We start from the raw sequence: 18,927 nt of genomic DNA, 5'->3' as shown, positions 1-18,927 counted from the left end.
CATGCCTCCCCTAGAGTGGCTTCCGGGTTGCCCCGGGGTGCCCGTCCAGCAAGCTGCATGGCAGGGGCCAGCTGAAATTTCTCTCCCATCCCCTTTGAATCCGCCTTGAGTCCCAGGTTGGCCAGGCGGATGCCTTGGCGGCCCACGAGCGGGGGATTTCAGTCGGCGCTGGGGTCCTGACCTCTTGTGGCTGTGGAGGGTGCTGAGAACCCTGGCCTTCGCCCGCACCTTGGCGCTGGGCGGGAGGAGCCGCGTCATCGCAGCAACGCTTCCCTCCTCCGCTGCAAGACTGCGAGGAGGTTCGACGTTCATTTGGCCGCTGCATGGCCACGGCAGGCTTGATGGCTGGCTGGGCGTCCTGCTTCGGCGTGGGAGATGGGGACGGGTGTGGGAGGCTGGGCAAAGGCTGCGCTGCTTGAGTGCGCCCCGGTGCACGAGGGCAAACCTGCACGCACAGGGCCAGCCTTCCCGACCTGGAGCCGGAGAAGGGAGCAGGGCCCACTCCCGATTCACAGGAAGGGACAGGCAAGGCCCATCCCGGGAGTCTGCCCAGCACCACGGGCTTCCTACCAAGGCTGGCCCAGACTGTGGGCCCCTCGGAAGACTCGTCCTCTGCCGATGCCCCCAGCCACTCATCCTTGCCTCTGAAAATGGCAAGTCAGGAGGGGCAGGGAGGAGAATGGAGGAGCACCACCAGCGACCCCTCAGGTGCTCATGGAGACCTCGTGCATGGGGGTGCTACGCCTCCCCCCGAGGAAACCCCCTTGCAGGAACGCCTGAGTGCTCCAGGCGCTCGGCGGAGGGACCGCCCAGGACTCACTGGCGCTGCAGGAGCTGCTGCTGCTGTTGCCGGTAGGAGTCGACCAACTGCTGGGGGACGAGCTCGACCAGCTCCAGGCTCTCCTTGATCTTCATCAGCATCTCAAAGTTTTCTCGGCCGCGCACCTGCATCATGGGAGGATCACATTCCAGGCTTCGTGCAGCCCGCCTTACGGCCTCCCAGCCCGCCTTGCGGCCTCCCAACCCGCCTGCTCACCTGCCAACCAGTGGCAAATCCCTCTACAAAATGTCTGGCTCGGACGGTACTTACAGGGACGTAATACGTCTCCTCTTCCCCGTGCCGCCGCTTCTTAATTCCAGCCCCTAGTGCTGGAATCCCTTGGGGACTCTGCCTGAAAGCTGAGAGGAGAGGAGAGGAGAGGAGAGGAGAGAGAAGGTAATTATGGAGGGCTGGCAACATGAAGTCTTTTGGAGACGCTCAGTCAGAGTCTGAGCTACCTTAGATGGACTGGAGAGCTAGGTCCTTCCAGCTTTAGATTGTCTCCATTGACTCTCATGGACCTTAAGGGGTCTCACATGGGGGTCTTTCCCAGCCCCCTCTGGAGATGCCAAGAACTGACCGTGGGACCCTTTGCATGCAGAGCAGGAGCCCTACAGCCATGTTGCCTACAGCTCAGACCCTGTTCTCCAGACTCTTCCTCTTGAACCACGGCTCCTCCTCTTCCTCCCACCACCCTCATCTTCTGAATCTTCATGGACTAGATCCCCCTCCTCTTGCTGTCCACCCCAGACTGGCTGAATGGACCACAGCCGACCGCAGTGCCCACTTCCCCAAGACCACAGAGGGAACTGCAAGAATTCAAGCTGGAGTGTAGGAATCACAGGTCAGAATCTTCCTCATCTTGTCTGCTGGAGGACCACCACCCATTCCATGACGCTATCTATGATATTTCTCCTCCTTTTTTCTTTATAATAGTGCACTCGAATTCTCTCCTGTGCCTCTCCATCTTTGCTTGGAACAGTTCCATTAGAAATCCAGTTTTTGAAGCATGCAGTGTGTTAAGCTTATGCTTTACCATAATGAGAGGCCTCGATAACACTGAGAGAGGAGGTCAGTTGCATATGAAATTAACAACTCTTCACTAAAGATACATGGTTAGCGCTTGGCTCTTTTGTTTTATATGAACCCCATGCTATAAATGCCCTTGAATAAGTGCTTTAACAGGGTCCCAAACCAAGATAGTGATGCAGTTCTCTTAATCAACCATTTTTTAAAAATAATTGTTTAAAAATCCTCCCATATTTCCTCAGGATGGACAAATTCCACCTTCTGCCTGCTGCATCCTATAACAGATCCCCAGCCTTCTCTGTGTCACAGCCAGCCCTGGGAAGTGCAACTTTGGTTGGACTCCCTATCTGGCTACTCGGCTTCCCTTGGCTTCCCTTGCCAGGCACCTCTCTGACCACGGGGGGCTGGATCCTGCCAAGTCCCAAGCTCCTTGGGAGCGATCCTGGCCGGGAAAAGCAGTGCGTGAGAAACCAGCATACGGCTTTCTGAGCGTCATGGGATTGTAGCATTGGAAAAAGCCTTTAAGGCCATCAGGTCTCCTCAGAGCAGGACTGCAAGGTCAAGCACCATGGACAGGTGGCTTCCTCCTCCATCTTCAGTGCCCCCAGGGTGGGGGAGACCACGACCTCCTTAGGCCATACCAGTTTTCAGAAACATCTAAACCGGGGACGCAGCTCAGAGCCGCCCTGGGGCAGGTGGTGGTGTGGGTGCTGCCCATGGACCGGCAGCCGGGCACCTCCTCTCGGGGCAGGATGGGAGGGCTTCCTCAGCACCGGTTCCTCCCTCTCCAGAGCCATTCTGGGCCTGAACGGCGACCCCACGACTTACTCCGCTTGTTCGGGTTGCCGTTTTTGGTGGCGCTTTCGTTCAGCGCCTGCTGCTCTCGATAGTGGTCCTCATCTGCTTTCCGGTCTCGGCCGGGGCAAGCACAGATGCGGCCCTCAAAGGACCTTCGGCCCAGGACCTGCCCGCTGGGAAGCAAAGTGCGAGGCGAATCAATGCAGGGCGCCCCGACTCCCTCCCCAGCCGCGCCCCAGCCTCCCCGGGGAGCAGCTCCAGCCGCACCGCCGTGTCGCCTCCCCGGAAGCCACGGGGCTCGGTCGGACCGACTCACTCTCTGGTCTCCAGGGTGATGATGATGAGGATCGGGCGCCGGTTCATGCCGCCCACGCAGCTGCTGTTGCACATGAAGTTGTAGAGGATGGTGGTGAACTCGGTGCCCACCTGTGCCAAGGAAGCGAGAGAAGGTCACTCCTGGGCAGCTGAGCTCCCCTGTCGCCGCTGTGGCCCTGCCCAGCCAGAAAGGCGGTTTGCTTTTATACCGAAAAGTGAAAGCTGAGACGACATGCAAAGGTACGTGCCACCTTGCCATCTCCCGTGTCAGACAAGCACCATTGCTCCCCACACGTTTTGATGCCTTGTCAAGGACTCTCTGTCCCCCATAGATTCCCCCAGCATGAGGGGGAATCGCTCCCCTTTCCCTCATGGAGGAGCTTCGTATGTATGCAGCTCTGGAACAGCCTTTTCATTTAGGCGTGTGTTCTGTTTTCACCTTGCCAATTAGCTGAAACTCCCTGGCAGGTTACCACAACTTAAAACATAACCTATAGTTGTTGTTGTTCAGTTGCAAAGTCGTGCCTGACTCTTTGCAACCCCATGGACATATAACTTACAGTATAAACATGTAACATATAGTATAAACATTTGAATAGCTAGGAGTGTGAGCCCAGCCTTGCATGTATAGCCAGAAGCGTGGCTTCGAGATTGAGAGAGGTGTTACTGCCACTCTCTAGGACTCTGGTGTGCCCGCAGCTGGAGTGTTATGTTCAATTCTGGGCCCCTCGTTACAAGAGGGATATGGCAAGGTTGGAATCAGTGCAGCGAAGGGCCACTCGGATGGTGGCCGGTTTGCAGGGGAAGCCAGTTGAGGCGAGACTGAGGGAACTGGGTCTCTTCAGCCTGGAGAAGAGGAGACTCAGAGGGGACCTGTTGGCGACATACAGGTATGTGAGGGGATGTCACATGGAGGTGGGCGGAGACCTGTTCTCCCCTGCAGAGGAAGGCAGGACGCACTCCGATGGAGCAAAGCTCAGGGAACCAGGTTCCATTTGGATGCCAAGAAGCACTTCCTGACAGTCGGGACCCCGAGGGTGTGGAATGGGCTTCCACGGGAGGTGGGTTGAAGCCCCATTGGTGACGGTGTTCAAGGATAGGCTGGAAGTTCTTTGCTGGAAAGAGTGCAATGTAGGCGAAATTGTTCCATAGTTGGGGCCTTCTCTTTAGGGCCTTGAATGGGGGAGCAGCATAAAATCCCCCTTTCTGTTGTTTAAACGTACAAGCCAGTGCTTGAATGAGGGTTGCAATAATTTTGTCAAACAGCAGGGGGCGAACCAGCCTATAAACGGCTTTCCCCATGCCCGCTCCTCTTCTTCCTCCTACCTTCTGTGATCTTTTATTATTTCTTTAATTATAAACAATGCATTTCTATTTCTTTAGAAATCTGCCACCATGGAAATGATGCCACAGTTTACTGCCCTGATGGTATAGACAGAAGGAAGAGTTGCGCTGTATGCACTTTTCCATGGGGGTGCATAAAATACCTGGGCAGTTTGTGTACCCAGAAGATGCGGAGGCGCATGTGGTCCAAGACACCCGACTTCTTGCAGGCAGAGCCGAGCCAAAGGGGTAGACAAGGCCAGAAGCTCAGGCCCTCTGGCTCAGAATAGTCTATGTGGATTGGCTGCACTTCTCCAGCATTTCAGATGGGTCTACTTGGAGGTGCCAACGACGGAACCTGGGAGTGCCACCATATCATGGCCCTTCCTCCATGGCAGTTTCGGAAGGGTAAGTTTAAGGGGGTCTTGATGTCAGAAAAGCAAACTGGACCCAAGGGACCAGAATGAGTGTCCTGGAATGTTCTCCAGAGCCACGGTGCCGAGTGTGCAGCTGGACGTGCACATGGCGGGCGTGTCGTGAGCGGAGCCGGCTGGAGCCGGGGGTCCGACTCGATGGCCCGGGAGGCCCCTTCTGACTCGCTCTGTTTCTCTGTTTCTAAGTAAGGACACGATAAAAATGCTCTTGGAAAATGTGGACCTGTTTCCATGGGGCGTGTGTTGGAGGTTCCCCAGGCTCTGCTCTGATCCAGCTCTTGCTGGGAGGAGGCTGGTTGGCACTAAGGGAAATTTACTGTGCCCACGAAACAAGAAATACCTTCTTTGCTATCCTCGCCCATGTACCAGGCCAGCCTTCTTCAGCCTTGGCCCTCCAGATGTTTGGGACTTCAACTCCCATCAGTCCTAGCCATCATATAGCTAGTGCTCAAGAATGCTGGGAGCTGGTGCCCAGTTGGGGAATGGTGGACTGTGCTGACCCTGCTGATAAAAGTAGGTGCTGAACTAAGCCTTGATTGGGACCCGAAAGTTATAGAACTCTTCATATTCTAGTAAAGGACACTGTCCCAAATGTTCAACCCATACGTTAAGGAGAAGCTAGAGGTATCCCTAAAAAGCTTAGTGCCTGGTTACCTGGAGGAGCGTCTCCTTCCATACGTGCCTGCCCGCCCTGTAAGATCTGGGGCAGACACCCTGCTCCAGGTGCCCTCCCTGAAGGAGATCAGGAGGGCGACTACCCAGAGAAGGGCCTTCTCTGTGGTGGCACCCCAATTGCAGAATAAGCTCCCCAGAGAGCTTTGCCTGAGGCTGTTGCTTTATTCTTTTTGGTGCCAGGCCAACCCCTTTTTATTTTCCCAATCTTTTAAGGTTTGACTCTTTTAATATGGGTTTCATTGTTGATTGGTTAAGAATTTGACTTGGATGCTGTGTTTTATTCTATTTTGTCTTATTGTTAAACCGTCCCAAGATCATAGTAAGGGATGGTCTAAAAAAAGTTTTAAACAAACAAATAAATATTCTTCCCTCACAGGGAAGGCCAAAAAATACCTGACAATAAACAGCCTTTCTCTCTCTCTTTTAAATATGCTAAACCATCTACATCTCTTTGAGAGAAAAGATCCAGTTTGTACTCCCAGTTCTTCAGGACTGCTTCTTTCTTGGAATAAAAGTAGTTCTCTTAAGCATATTTTGTAAAAGTATCTAACATGATGTGTGAAACTGACCCTTGGAAAGGGAGAGAAACAGTGAACATTAATTTTTGTCCACCTTGGTCATGTCACAGGGGCGTGTGGTCCTTGACACGCAAACGCACCCAAGTCTACATGAAAAGAAGATGCCCAGATGCTTCCTTCGGGTCAAAGATGCCTCCTGAAGATGCTTCTTAAGCCCTGTTCCAACGGGGGTCACCAGGTGGTCAAGCGGTCCAGCACTGCTAGTTTAAGGGCTGGCCAGAGGCTCAGGTAAATAACTGAGATGGACTGATACTGTTTCCACAGTCCAGAACTTTTCCCACAGCAGGACTGATTACCTGGGGTGGCTCGTAAGGGACCATCACGCTCTGCCTTCCGGTGACGGGGTCATCCACATACTGGGAGAGGTTGTTGCCCTCCACTCGGATCAGATGGCTGGCAGGGGCTGAGAGGCCTGCAGAGAGAACGGGCAGGGTTACCTCCAGCATCACAGCCGTTTGGCTTAACTTGACACCCTGTGGCAGGAATTCTGAGGGATTAAAGACCGTGTGCTCTCACCCTACAAGGAGTGCTGTCATCTCGTTCGATCGGATGGAAATCTGTCTAACCCAGCTATTTCTCCCAACAATAACCCTATTGTTGGCTGCTTCTCAAAGCTCACAGACAAAATGAGCAGGGAACGTGAATTGCACTTTGCAGGATCTGGCCTCTGTGTGTGGAAGGAATGCAAGTTATCCTGGCTTATAGAAAAGGACTTGTACAAAGATGCAACCAGCAATGCTTCAGTTCAGGGTTGCCAGTTGGGCAGCTTTTCCCTCTTCCATTCTGACACACAAATTTATCCTGTTCTCTTTTGGCCAGGCGGTTAGATTTCTGCAGTTAAGTGCCGCCTGTCCCATTTCTGCAACGGTTCGCAAATAGATTTCCTTTAAACGTATTTGCATGAATCTTTGTGCATATTTTCATGTGCATTTTTCAGACACACACTTCCTTTAGTAAACTATTCAGCCGTGCCTTTTCCAAAATGGATGCATTTTCTCCCATAGGCAAGAGCAAGTCTCTATATCCTTTTGGTGAATTTTTTAATACCCTCTGTGCATATTTTTAACTTGCTTGGCCTCAGTGTGAGAGGAAAGAAAGATTTTGGAGCAAAGCGGTATTCCGATTTGTGCTTTCATTTGGAGGAGTGTGAGTGCAGTAGGGTCCCGTCCAAATGGACATCACCACCATCTTGATTTCAGTCCCTGTCTAAACCATCCATCTGTTCCCTCTCCCAATAGCCACTCACCAACCCATGGCAATGGTCTGTCCCTATTGGCTGTTTTGAGTCCTGCCTTTTTCTTTTTCCAAATGTTGTTTGTCCTTCTGAAGAACTCCCAAATCTGCTAACATCATCCTTCACATGGGTTGTACGGTTTCATCTACATACATTTATTTTGTCTACTTACATATGTATGCAATCGCATTTATTTATTCATCAGCTTTATATCCTGCTTTTTCATTTTCTAAAGGATTCATTCCTCTCCTGTTGCTCTCAATCTTATCCCCACAACAGCAACCCTGTGAGGTAGGCTGGGCTGAGAGTCTGTGACTGGCCCAGAGTCACCCAGCTGGCTCCATGGCTGAGCGGGGACTCGAACCCGGATCTTCCGCCTCCCAGACCCATGCTCTTAACCACTCTGCCACATTGGCTCTTTCTCCGTTCTAGTGCAGTCCTGTGCACATCTACCCCAAAGCAAGTCCCATGAAGTTCACACAGTCACATGCAATGGGATTGCTGGGGTCCAGATCGCTAACCCAATGGCTTTCACTATTTCTCTGCCACGGATACCGATAGCAGCAGTTCCAGCTCCGTTGGGATTGATCACACAGGGGGCCCACAGGAACGGCTCTCCCTACACACCCCCTTTCCCAGCTCAATCACCCCACACAGTCCCTGGACCATGTGCCAAGCAGTTGTCCTCTTCTGCTGCCCAGGAGAACACAACCGGGACGACAGAGGAGAGCTTGAGAGCAAGCTGTCCTTTAGTAAGAACTAGCATTTCCTCAACGGTCGGGGTCTGAAGACTTGCTCCCGTCTGCAAGGATCTTACCATCGTTGAAGTCGCGTCCGAGTTCGTGGTTTGGGCAGCGCTTCACCACTTCCGTCACGTGCTCTGCCTTTTTGTAGATGGGCATGGCCCGGATGGCAGTGCCCGGGGGTGGCGGCGTCGACACTTTGATCTGAATGGGACATGTCTTAGCAATTTGACAGTAGAGCTTCTTCAGCAGCGGGGAATACTAGAAACAAGAAAAAGGTTCATAGGAATCAGGCAAGGATCGCACTTAGAACTCACCTTTGTGGTGGATCCATGTCCTAAATAGCTGCAGGAGGGAGTCCGACAGCCAGCGTCAGCCTAACCACCAAGCTAGCTTGTCTGAAGGCATCTGGGGTGCTTCCAGAAGAGGTCTCTGCCATGCCTTGTCTGAAGGCATCTGGGGTGCTTCCAGAAGAGGTCTCTGCCATGCCACCAAGCATGGAAATTTGGAGAAGCTCAAGACCAGGACTGAGCTTGCCTGTTTCTTGTAACCCATCCTTGGTCTCATCTTTTTTTCCTTGTATAATCAGAAAAGGAGGAAGAGGTGGGAAGGCTGCAAGGCCTTCTGCCTGACTGACAGTGCTAAGAGGGGCCCACCAGGAACGGCCCTGGTGGGTCTGCAGTGGGAACTTCTCTAAAGGGGACTCTGCACGTGCACAGGAAAAACTGAGGCACCTCATGCTCTAGCAGGGCCATTTCCCTTTGTTCCACATATACAGAAAGGAGTGGAACCAGAAAAAGCCACGGACGCGGGAGCAAAGCATGCAAACAAAACAACGGAAACACAAACAGAAGCTCGTAGGAACAGAACAGGAAATGAAAGCAACAATGGGGAAGGCATCCCAATCTAATGAATAACAAGATGAATGCATGGTAAGATGGATTTCTTTATAAATCCTAGACGATATTTCAGTTCTGCATCTATAGATTTAACGTCATGTATGCAAGTTTTATGCAAACTTTTTTGGGCTGGGAGAAAAAAGTAAGTCACCAGAAGCGAATGAGAAACTGTGAGACCTATGAGCTGAATGTGGGACTGGCACTTAGGAAAGATTTCAGGTGAGCCTTCCCACCCGCTGTAACATCTTTCCAAAAAGTTGCTCAGCAATGCATTTCCCGGTCCACCAGAACCATCTTGATTCTCTGCTAGGTATCTCCCTCCATGTTTGGCAAGAATTGGGGGTGGATGGGTGAGGTTGTCCAAAAATGAAGGGATGTGCTAGGAGAAGTTGAGCTGTGGGAAGAAGTGGAGAATAACAAGATGCCACTTTTGAAAAATCCAGGAAGCTCTGCTCAGCTGTGCTTTGAAAAGGTAAAGATAGAGTTAAGTTGGTGCAGATCATTTAGCAAGGTAGTACCTATTCTGATGTTTATCTCCATGCTGTATGGGTGGAGCAGGGTCACGCATGCCAAAAACGGGGGCAACCCCCATAATTAATTGGTATGCTTGGACACAGGGTGAAAGACAGGAGTTAGACATCCATCTGAAACTCCCTTTCAGAGTTAATAGGGAAGAGCTGCAGCTCCACAGCAAAGCCCATTTTGAATTTCTTCTGAAATTCACTTCCCAGTTGCAGCATTCTCTGCCTGAAAGTGCCATTGCTAGTCAGTTTAAACCATCCTGGTGTGCTCTAGAGGTTGGATAATGGTGATGCTGGCAGGGGATAATGAGAATTGTAGTTCAATATGTCTGGAAGGCCCAAAGTCAGGGGAGGCTTGTATAGATAGCCTGAGCTCAGATTCAGGCTAAGGGAGGGGTTGAGGGGCTTGTTTTTCTCTCCTGCTCCTGCATCTCCTTTTCCCTTCCCTGCAGATCATGATAAGAGGCTTATAACTAGCGTCTTTATTATGTAAGAGGCTGTTTGCAAGCAATATCCGTCAAGTTAAGACCTTGTCATTGTGCAGTTACCAGGAGTTGGTTCCAGACTGATTCCCCTTCCTTCCTCGCCCACCAAACAGCATTAGCTGCACCCTCAGGAAGGTTCCCACTGCTTGTGTGCTACGGGGTGGGAATGCCAGACACTCCTTATTGTGCTCTTGAGCTGTTTTTACTCATTTGCAAATCCAATACTATCCAACAAGTGATTAAACTTCATGCAGCCAATCAGCAAAGATTTCTGTAATCAGGGCATGGTTTTATCATTGAATGTGGCTGAAGGCGCTTCTGTTCCCTGGTGCATTCGTTCTACGACGGCCCATGCTGTAATGTAGAAGTTCTCCAATTGTGGTAATAGAGAAGCATCGCCACTGGCACCGTGGATGTCCACCTGGCTCAAGGATCCATTTTGGATCTGCAAAGCACAGCCCCCAAAGCTTCAACGAACACAATTAAGCCTCTGCTTAATTGCGCTGCGGAGGAGGAGAAGCTGCAGTGCACACTGTCTCATTAATTAACGGGAGCTGCTTCCTGTTACTACAGAAACATGCAAATGCCTGCCTAATTACTGTACCATTATCCAGCTGGGTAACTCACCAGGGTACCTCTGAATTAGCCAATCAGAAGCTTTGGTGGAAAAATGGACCAGTCCTGAAGCATCCCCACCTCTGAGCCAGATCACCTGCTACCTGGGCAGCCTGAATTGCACCTTTTCTTTGTAGTCTTGCACTCTTTGCTCTTGCCTTGTTTTTCCTGCTAAATATACTTTAACTGAGGAGCCAAGAAGGCCCTGAGTGTCCGACTCAGTTGTCAGAACCAAGCTCTAATCCCCTCTGCTTTGTGACAGCCAACCTCCCGCCTCTGCTCGGTGCGCTTTCTTTCTGTTTGGGCACCCCTTGCACTGTGCCTGAACTCAGAGAATCACCTTGAGGTCCACCTGACCTTCAAGTGGTCCCTCAAAGGTCTTCCAGGCATGATTCCCTGCTCTACTCCAGTGATTAACCTACTTTCCCTAGGCCAGTCGAAAATCATCGTGTGAGCTGCTAATCCAAGAGAAATGGCCAAGAAGGAAGTGTAGGGTACTGGGAAGCAGGTATTTCTGTTGCTACTAAGAAAAATGTCCAGCTCATGTCAGGGCAATCAACCTGACCAAGTGGAGGGCAGTATATTTCAGCATCTGAAACCAGTCCTCTCACCGAGATGCCACGGGGGAGGATGAAAGGCCTGGCGTCGGGGTGGCCAAAGGCCGTGTTCGTAGGACCAACCTGGCTTTTTTAATGGAAGCTCAAAGGTCTACAACTGGAGTTCGCTGCACAGGGCCCAGGCCAGCCCAAGATGGCGCCTGAAGCAGGTGAAGCAAGTGCGTGCAGACAGGAAGTGCAGGGATGGATTGCACGGTCCATTTCACTCCCCTCCCCCATGTGAGGGGTTAAAGCTCAGGCTCTTCCTTGGAATGTTTAGGAAGTAATGCGAAGCAGGTACATGTTTACCAATAAACACAAACGGGTTGCAATCCTTACCCCTTTGCACTGTCCTAAATGCAATGGGTACAGCTATTCCAGCAGGGGGGGAGGGGGCGTGATCTTGTACCTGTCTGTCCAGAAGCCCCCTCCCCTTGGAAAGAGCTGCACCAGCTGCCTCTCCAAAGTCGGGAAGTCAACCTGGGGGAGGAGGACACGGGACAAGCTGGTAGGCAGGGAGGGGACAAGGCACACAACACTTCCCATGTCGTCTGCGGCCTCCTTCACATCCCCTCCCATGCGCCCCAGCTAGCCAGTCAAAACTGCACAGGAGGGGCAAGGTGGCAGAGCACCGAGACAAATCGTCCCCCGGGCTGGAATGTGCTCTTAGCAGCTTTTTGGATCATGGCACGACTGCCAGCTTTTATCCTGGCTGCTCTCGTGTGCTTCTGTTTTAATCTTCTTGCTTTCGAATGCTGTCTTACTATGACAGGGCATTTTATGGTTTCACGTTTGCTTTACTGACCTAATGGCTGATGGAGAAATTTTGTTTATTAGCAGATGTTCCGTGTCGATTGTCCCCTTCCTCCCTTCCTCTCTCTCTCTCTCTGATTCCTGACTGTAGGAGCAACATGCATGGCTTGACTAGTCCTTACATGGCAGGGCATGTTTCTCTGCTGACTGCATTCCACCCTCTCCCCAAAAATGCACTCGGTGTGCCAAATCAGCACACACAAATACCACCTCATGCAGAAAGCGTCCAGGGTATGCAAAGCATCAAGAGGCTTCTGCCCCTGCATGTCTTTCCAAGCGGGATCCCGGAGGCAGATCCAGGACCTGAGGACGGTGGCTGCACTGGGCCCCCGGCTGGGTCCTGTGCGCCTTTCCGTCCTCGCTGGCTGGAGCCCCCCGGAAACAGAGGGTCCCCCAAACGTTTGGAGCAATGGCTGTCGTGCTCAAGAACGGCTTTGTCTTTCTGAGATGGTACCTGAAATACTTCAGTCTTTGTAACAAACACTTTGTTCTAGCAATTAAACGGAAGTCCAGGCCCACAGAAATCTAAGCCACCATGGTAGCTAATCTGAAAGTCCTGACCCACATGGAAGAGGAGGGGGGAAGCAGAGTTAGGCACTTGCTCTTGTTTACAGCACATCCTTTCCAAGATCCAGAGATCCAGGACCCAAATCACACTGCCCCATTGGATTGTCCCCGTGTCCCTTCTCCACCTCTGGGCTGCAGGGATGCAGCCAGAGCTAGTCAGAGGTAAGATGTGGGCGTTGTTTGCGAGGGCACTATAATCTGGATATCACTAAGACTGCGTGCATCACTCTGAAAGGCAGAATGGTGCAGTGGTGAGGGTGTTGGACTAGAACCTGGAAGATGTAGGTTCTACACTTAGCCATGAAGCTTGCTAGGTGACTTTGGGCTAGTCAGGGCTACTTTCTGATTACGCCTTGGGCTACTCTCAGCCTCTCCTACCACATAGGTTTGCTCTTGAGCGGATAAAATATGAAGGAACTTCCTTGGGTTCTTGAGGAAAGTTGTGACGGTATCGAGAAGAAGCAGAAGAGCATTTAAGTAAACTCCATTTCATGTAAATGAACTCCTAGGAACACAAGCGCCCTCATTCCGGGTCCAGCTATTTCCCCCTCCATATTGTCTATCCAGAATGATGCCACCTCTCCAGGTTACGACAAGTCTACATCCTGCCCTTGAACTGGGAATCCTGGAAGCTGAATCCAGTGGGAGAGAGGTCAGTCCCATGAAGGAACCCACAGCCATGAGTGAGCAGGGCTGCCAAGGAGAGGACTCCCTGGATGGCCGTCACACAGAGGGTGGACACAAGTCGGGGACAACAGGACAGCTCATAACAACAGATGCCTTCCCAAGAAACACGCGAGGAAGTCCTGCAGCCCAGGTCCTGCAGCCTCTGAGCAACATGAAGCCCTTCCCATGGTAAATTTGGGGAGATTCCGGCAGTAATTGGCCCAAGGTGCTACACTGCCAGCCCTGGTCTTTAAAATTCCATTGCCAGGATTCATATTCCGGCCATATGGATTGCGTGGCAGGAATCCGGTCCTGAGCATGCTGGCACCTGAGCATCTGGGGCCAGGTGGTCCCATTCTAGGAAAAGCTATAGCTGGTGAATTGGTTGGAATTGGTAAAAGCGACTGGGGGATCCTGTATTCTCCACAGCTACCTGGGAGCCCTTGACCTTCCCTGAGCAAGGAGATATGTTCATACTAAGTTTTTTTTTGGGGGGGGCACGATATCCCCCTATAAGTGCCTCAAAGGCTGTCACAAAGAGGAAGGTCAAGATCTCTTCTTACTAATGCCAGAGTGAAGGACATGGAATAATCAGCTCAAGTTGTGACAACCCAGATTTGGGCTGGACATCAGGAACAGCTTCCTCACTGTCAGAGCAATAGGACAGTGGGACCAGCTGCCTGGAGAGGTGGGGGGCTCTCCCTCACTGGAGGCATTCAAGGCGAACCTGGACAGCCCTCTGAGTGGGATGGTGTGACTTGGTGTCTTGCGACAGGAGAGGTTTGGAGTCAATGGCCTTCATGGACCCTTCCAAGTCTACTATTCTATGATTCTACATTTTTTTCCTATGTATTTCTATATGTGAAGAAACTAAAAATTAAAAAGAAAAAAGAAAGGATCTTTGTGATCAAGAGATGGTGATTGTGCTGGGTGAGAAAGATGGTAGTAATTTGGAAGGCGAGAAGAACTGGGTCAGGAAGGAGCTGGCAGGGAATGGTGGCAGAAAGAAACGGCAAGGGAAAGCGGATAACACAGGGATGGTCTAGTTAGGATTGGCCTTGCCTGTTTTGTGCTTGTGGTCTTGTGTTGTGTTTGGTTGTAACTCTTCCAATGGTTTTTTAAAGATTCTAATATCTTGCCAGTAAGCTTTTGATAGTGTTGCCGGTATGTTTTCTCCTTGGATTACCTGTCCCGTGACTACAGGGCAAACTCCAGACTGCCTAGAAGTATGAGTCATCTTCAAAAAGTTTCCACACGTTTCTATTTTATACAAATATTTTATATATTTTTTGCTGATGGCATTAAAAGTTGGTACGATGCTGGGAAAAAAAATGCATTGCAAAGGAAGGTGGCTGTGTAGAAAAGAGAGGTTGTTTGGCTTTGATAGTCTTAATAAATAGAGTTTTGAAAGGTGAGGAAACCTTTTGAAGAGCCTTCGTATTTACAGGTGATCCAGAGAGTTTTCAGGATGTTTGGTGGATTACCTGGGGGAAAATAAAGAATTCCCCCTGATAGCAGCAGAAGGGTCATATTTAAGGAATGCTTTTCCTTCCACAGATCAAGAAGTTGATCGTCCTGTGACTCTGATGGTGAAGTTACACATCCCTGAAGGAATCTCCCAATTTCTGCATGAGTGCCGAGTGAGAGAGAAATCCGGCCTTGGACCAAGGACTGGGGTAGGCATTACTGAATCGTTTTTCTCCTTACTGGTTTCCCCACCTCTCTCTGCCCCATTGCTGCAGGGCAGAAAATGTACAACTTTATTTAATAGGGACAGTGGCCTTACTTGGCAGAGGACTGTGCGCTCTCTGAAGGGATCGTTCCCCTGAAGGGCTGCCCAGTCCCAGTTCTTAAGAGCTAAACGAAGGTAAAGCAGCACCCGAAGCTGCCAGCTCAGCATTGACACCTGAGGCAGCAGCGGAACGAGGCCTCACTTTTCCTTGCTGTGGTGAAATGCACTGTCGTAAGATTTGTTCCTGCTATTTGCAAATTTGCTGTCATTTGCAAATTTGGTAAGGTTTGTTGTTCTGATTTGCAAGTTGTTCTTTCAAATGCACATTGGTCAGCTTGCAGAAAGGGACTTGCAGATGCCTAGGTGTCCTGCTTTTTTCCTTTCTTGTTCTGGCAAATGAGTTGACCACCTCACCAACTGGGTGGATAGAAACTGGGTTGTCGGTGGTGGGATTTTGGGCTGAAGGGGGAAGGAAGCCCTTCACACACACGGATGCCACTTCTGGAATGCACTGGATCTTCCTTCCATCCTTGCTGGTACAGCTGACCGCGAGCTTTTGAACAAGGTCAGGAAATCAAGCCAGCAACCCAATGCACTCCTGCATTTGTCCCATTAAGCATAGGGGAACTTACTCTTGAGAAAAGCCAAACAAGAAGATGCTGCAGATCTCCCATGTCATCTCTCATTCAGCGCTGAATCGGTCTGTTTCCATGGTATAGTTTAGGAAGGCATGGGTAATCACAATCGCAAATATCTATCTAAATCCTGGGTTACTTTTGCTCCCTTAAAAAAGGTCCTGTTATTTAGAATGCTCTTATTCTACTTTATTAAATCAGTGGTCTCTAATCAGTGTGCAAAAGCACACGAGCAAAACTGACTGTAAAGAGAAAAATCCCCAAATCAGTGCAGCATTCAGCAAACGAACGGGAGTGCAGCATTTCCGGATTCAGACTGACGTCAAAGGTAGAGAGAAACCAAAATACGCCCTTCCCTTCTCGCAGGCAAGACTCTTGCAGGAAGGCAGCCTTGCAAACTGACAGCCCTGCAGGCGGTGTGTCACCCTCGACAGGACAACCTGGAACTTGGACCACAGTTCACCATGTATGGAAACTTGACCTTGCTTTGGGGGCCCGTGACAAGCCAGCTCCCAAGATGCAGGTTCTAAGCTGTCCTGAGCATCTCTCAATGTGCAACCCTACTTACGTTAATCATGAAGTAAACATCTGCCTCTGGACTGTTAGAAGCAGACTTTCCTGCCCTTTCCATCCCACAAGGAGCTCCCTGAAAATGGTAGATAGCCGGTGAACAGAATGAACCGTGATGCAGGGAAGGGGACGGGGATCCCCATTTTTTCCCCAAGAAGCAGCCTTATTCAGGATGAGGCTGTGGTGCTCAGGGAGTGTGATAGTGTGTTAAGTCGCCACCTATGGAAAGTTGTCCTCCTGGCTCCAGCCCAGGAGATAAATGGGTAAAAATTTTGTTTTGGTGACCAGAACGTTGGCAGTCTTGGTTGATGTGGAAGGTCCTTGCTTTGTGGCCTTTACTGCCTGGGGGTCACCCCAAGTTATGGAGCAGAACAGTGGTAGATTTGGAAGGAGCCTGCAAGGCCATCAAGTCCAACCCCCTGCTCTGCTTCCACCTGTGGTCACCCATCCAGCTGCAGACCTGGCCTTTTCTAGCTTAGCAAAGGTGGGTCGGCGTGCTAGCTTGATAGATAGCTATCCAGCCATGGATCAGAACCCCACCTTCCCTGGGGGAGTGCCAAAAGGGGGGGAAAAAGTCCAGATTGGGGCAGGTGAAGAACGGCATCTGGGGAACTCGTTTGCAAGGAGCAGATTCTTTCGGACACTGGTGTTCAGCTCAAAGAGTGTTGTGCATTTAGAGGATTTTATTTATTGAATTATTATATTTATATCCCAACTTTTTTTCCGTGCAAGGAACCCATAGTGGCTTACATCATTCTCCTCAAGCTTACCCGCCCACAGCAACAACAACCCTATGAGGTAGGCTGGACTGAGAGGCTGTGACTGGCCCAAAGTCACCCAGTGAGCTCCACGGCTGAGCAGAGACTTGAACCCAGATCCCCTGAGTTCCAGGCTGGCACTCTCAACCCCCACACCAAACTGATCCTGCTTTGAAAACTACCCTGCCTGTGTGCCAGCTGCACCTCCCTTGACCCTCAGCTCATTTGCCATCGAAACATCTCCCTGGGTGCTGTAATCAATGGCCAAGTACCAACAGGGGCTTTTCAGTGGGGACCCCCTATATATGGAATGAATTTCCCCCTGAGGCCAATCTTGCCATCCTTTCAGCACCAGGTTACAACAGACCCCTAAGCCAAGGCCATTAAAGATATTTAAGGGTTATTTAGAGGCGCAGTGGGATACCAAAGTCTGGGTTTTTTCCAACATATCTGTTCTGTATTAACCACTGCTTAGCTGTTAAATTGTATTCCATTTTTAAATCACGTGCACATTTTGTATTATGGACACTTTGATGGTTGTTTTATGGTCTCGTGGTCCTATTTAAGCCAGCCAGCCAGCCAGCCTTAGCTATGGGGGATTTAAAAATTAAGCAAGTAAATCAATCGACCCATGGGCCTCGTAAGTCTCTCTTGTGCTGTCTTCTTACTGAACTGGCCAGTCACCCCTCTGGGAAAGACCCCGTCCCTTGGCCCCTCTCTGCCTTCCCTGTGAACACCGCTGTGCCTCCGCAAGCCAGTGCAAGCAGTTCAGATCTCTTGTGTGAAGGGCTGGGGGTGGCAGAGAAATTTTTTCCCTTCTGGCCAGGTGTTGAACAAACCAACGACTCTTGTCAAACAATCTTGCTCATGCCGACATTCCCAGGCATGTCCCAGGCATGCCTGGGAAACCGAACAAGTTCGGGGACAGCCGAGGTGCTTGATGCTCAGCGGCTTCATACAAATTATCTCGTTATGCCATGTTACGACATGGAGAAGCATTGCCCTGCGGGGAAAGGATTGGCTGCCATCTTCTGATAACCTCATAAAGTCGCAACGGCGCTGGGGAGGCCTTCCAAAAAAACCATGTTAGCAGCCTGTGCTGAGCATTGCCGTCTTCTGCCGGACGCTGGATAAGTGACGGAGGAACTTCCTCCCTCCCAGTTTTTGCACGATGTTACCATCTGGGGGTTTGGGAACAAGATCTGTTAAGGTCCTTATCACAGCCTGTATTGACTTTCCCACCATGTCTCCTGAGTTTATATTTGTGTATACAGATCTGCAAATCTGAGGTTGACACTTCTCCTGAAGTCAGCCGTGTCCACAAAAGCTAAAAGGAAAAATGTGTTAGTCTTTAGGATCCACCAGACTCTTAGTTGCAATTTTGGCAGTGGGAAGAGAGACCGTATATGGGGACAGAAGCGCAACAGAGAGGTGAGGGGGAGAGGTATTGCAGTGCAGGTCAGTTTCTGGGTTTTGCACCCAAAGGACGGAGATGCAGCAATGGATCTCAATCTATTTTGGGGTCATCCCTGTCACAGGTCATATTCCAGCCACCCATCACAGCCACTTCCACCTGATGTTCTTGCACCTTTCCAATATGCCAGAGGGGGGACATCCCAAGAATCCTGGCAGATCAGACCAAGCATCCAACCAAGTCTTATGTTTCAAGCTGCCCAAAGGAAAATTACAAGCAGGACTTGGAGCACAACAGAATGCTCTTCTTGACCATGTGTCCCAACAGTGGGTGTATAGTACCCCCTTATCCGGGGGGGGGGGGGGACAGGTACCCATCAGTGGACAAACAGCTTTGAGCATGCTCGTCTGCTTTGCATGGTTTTGCTGGTACTTTGGCCAATTTTCAAAGGCGCTGTCCCTGGTGTTAGTGCAATGGTGTGAAATGGGATCTTACTGACTGGACAGTGCATTTGAGCAAAGGCTTCCCGGAGAGCAAAGCAAAGGTAGGACCAAAACCCTTATGTCGCATTTGTTCTGGGATAGTGAAGAGACATTTCTTCGGCAAAGGGTTGGGTTTGACATGAATTGAAAAGAATTGAAAAGAATTGAATTGAAAAGAATGTGAAGCCCAGTGTAATTAGCTAACCGGCACAGATGCTTCAAACG

At 50.6% G+C, this 18,927-nt stretch overlaps 1 protein-coding gene across 4 annotated transcripts in view; it reads right to left on the bottom strand.

The window, feature by feature from the left end:
* Positions 1 to 18,927, bottom strand: part of TP73 (tumor protein p73) — a 63,950-nt gene that overhangs the window by 5,146 nt on the left and 39,877 nt on the right. For 3 of the 4 annotated variants that reach the window (XM_044445379.1, XM_044445380.1, XM_044445381.1), the window contains exons 4-9: positions 8,024 to 8,210; positions 6,269 to 6,384; positions 2,964 to 3,073; positions 2,678 to 2,820; positions 1,091 to 1,179; positions 821 to 945 (exon numbers count right to left, since the gene is read on the bottom strand). In XM_044445379.1, the coding sequence (XP_044301314.1) occupies positions 821 to 945; positions 1,091 to 1,179; positions 2,678 to 2,820; positions 2,964 to 3,073; positions 6,269 to 6,384; positions 8,024 to 8,210 (770 nt within the window). Of the gene's footprint in view, positions 1 to 820; positions 946 to 1,090; positions 1,180 to 2,665; positions 2,821 to 2,963; positions 3,074 to 6,268; positions 6,385 to 8,023; positions 8,211 to 18,927 lie in introns of all 4 variants that reach the window. The other variant, XM_044445382.1, reaches the window with a different exon arrangement.

The sequence above is a fragment of the Varanus komodoensis genome, unplaced genomic scaffold (assembly GCF_004798865.1).
Source record: "Varanus komodoensis strain SLA01 unplaced genomic scaffold, ASM479886v1 scaffold48, whole genome shotgun sequence".
NCBI classification, from domain to species: Eukaryota; Metazoa; Chordata; class Lepidosauria; order Squamata; family Varanidae; genus Varanus; species Varanus komodoensis.
Note: the sequence above shows the minus strand (reverse complement) of the source record. Positions and strands in the feature narration are given on the sequence as shown.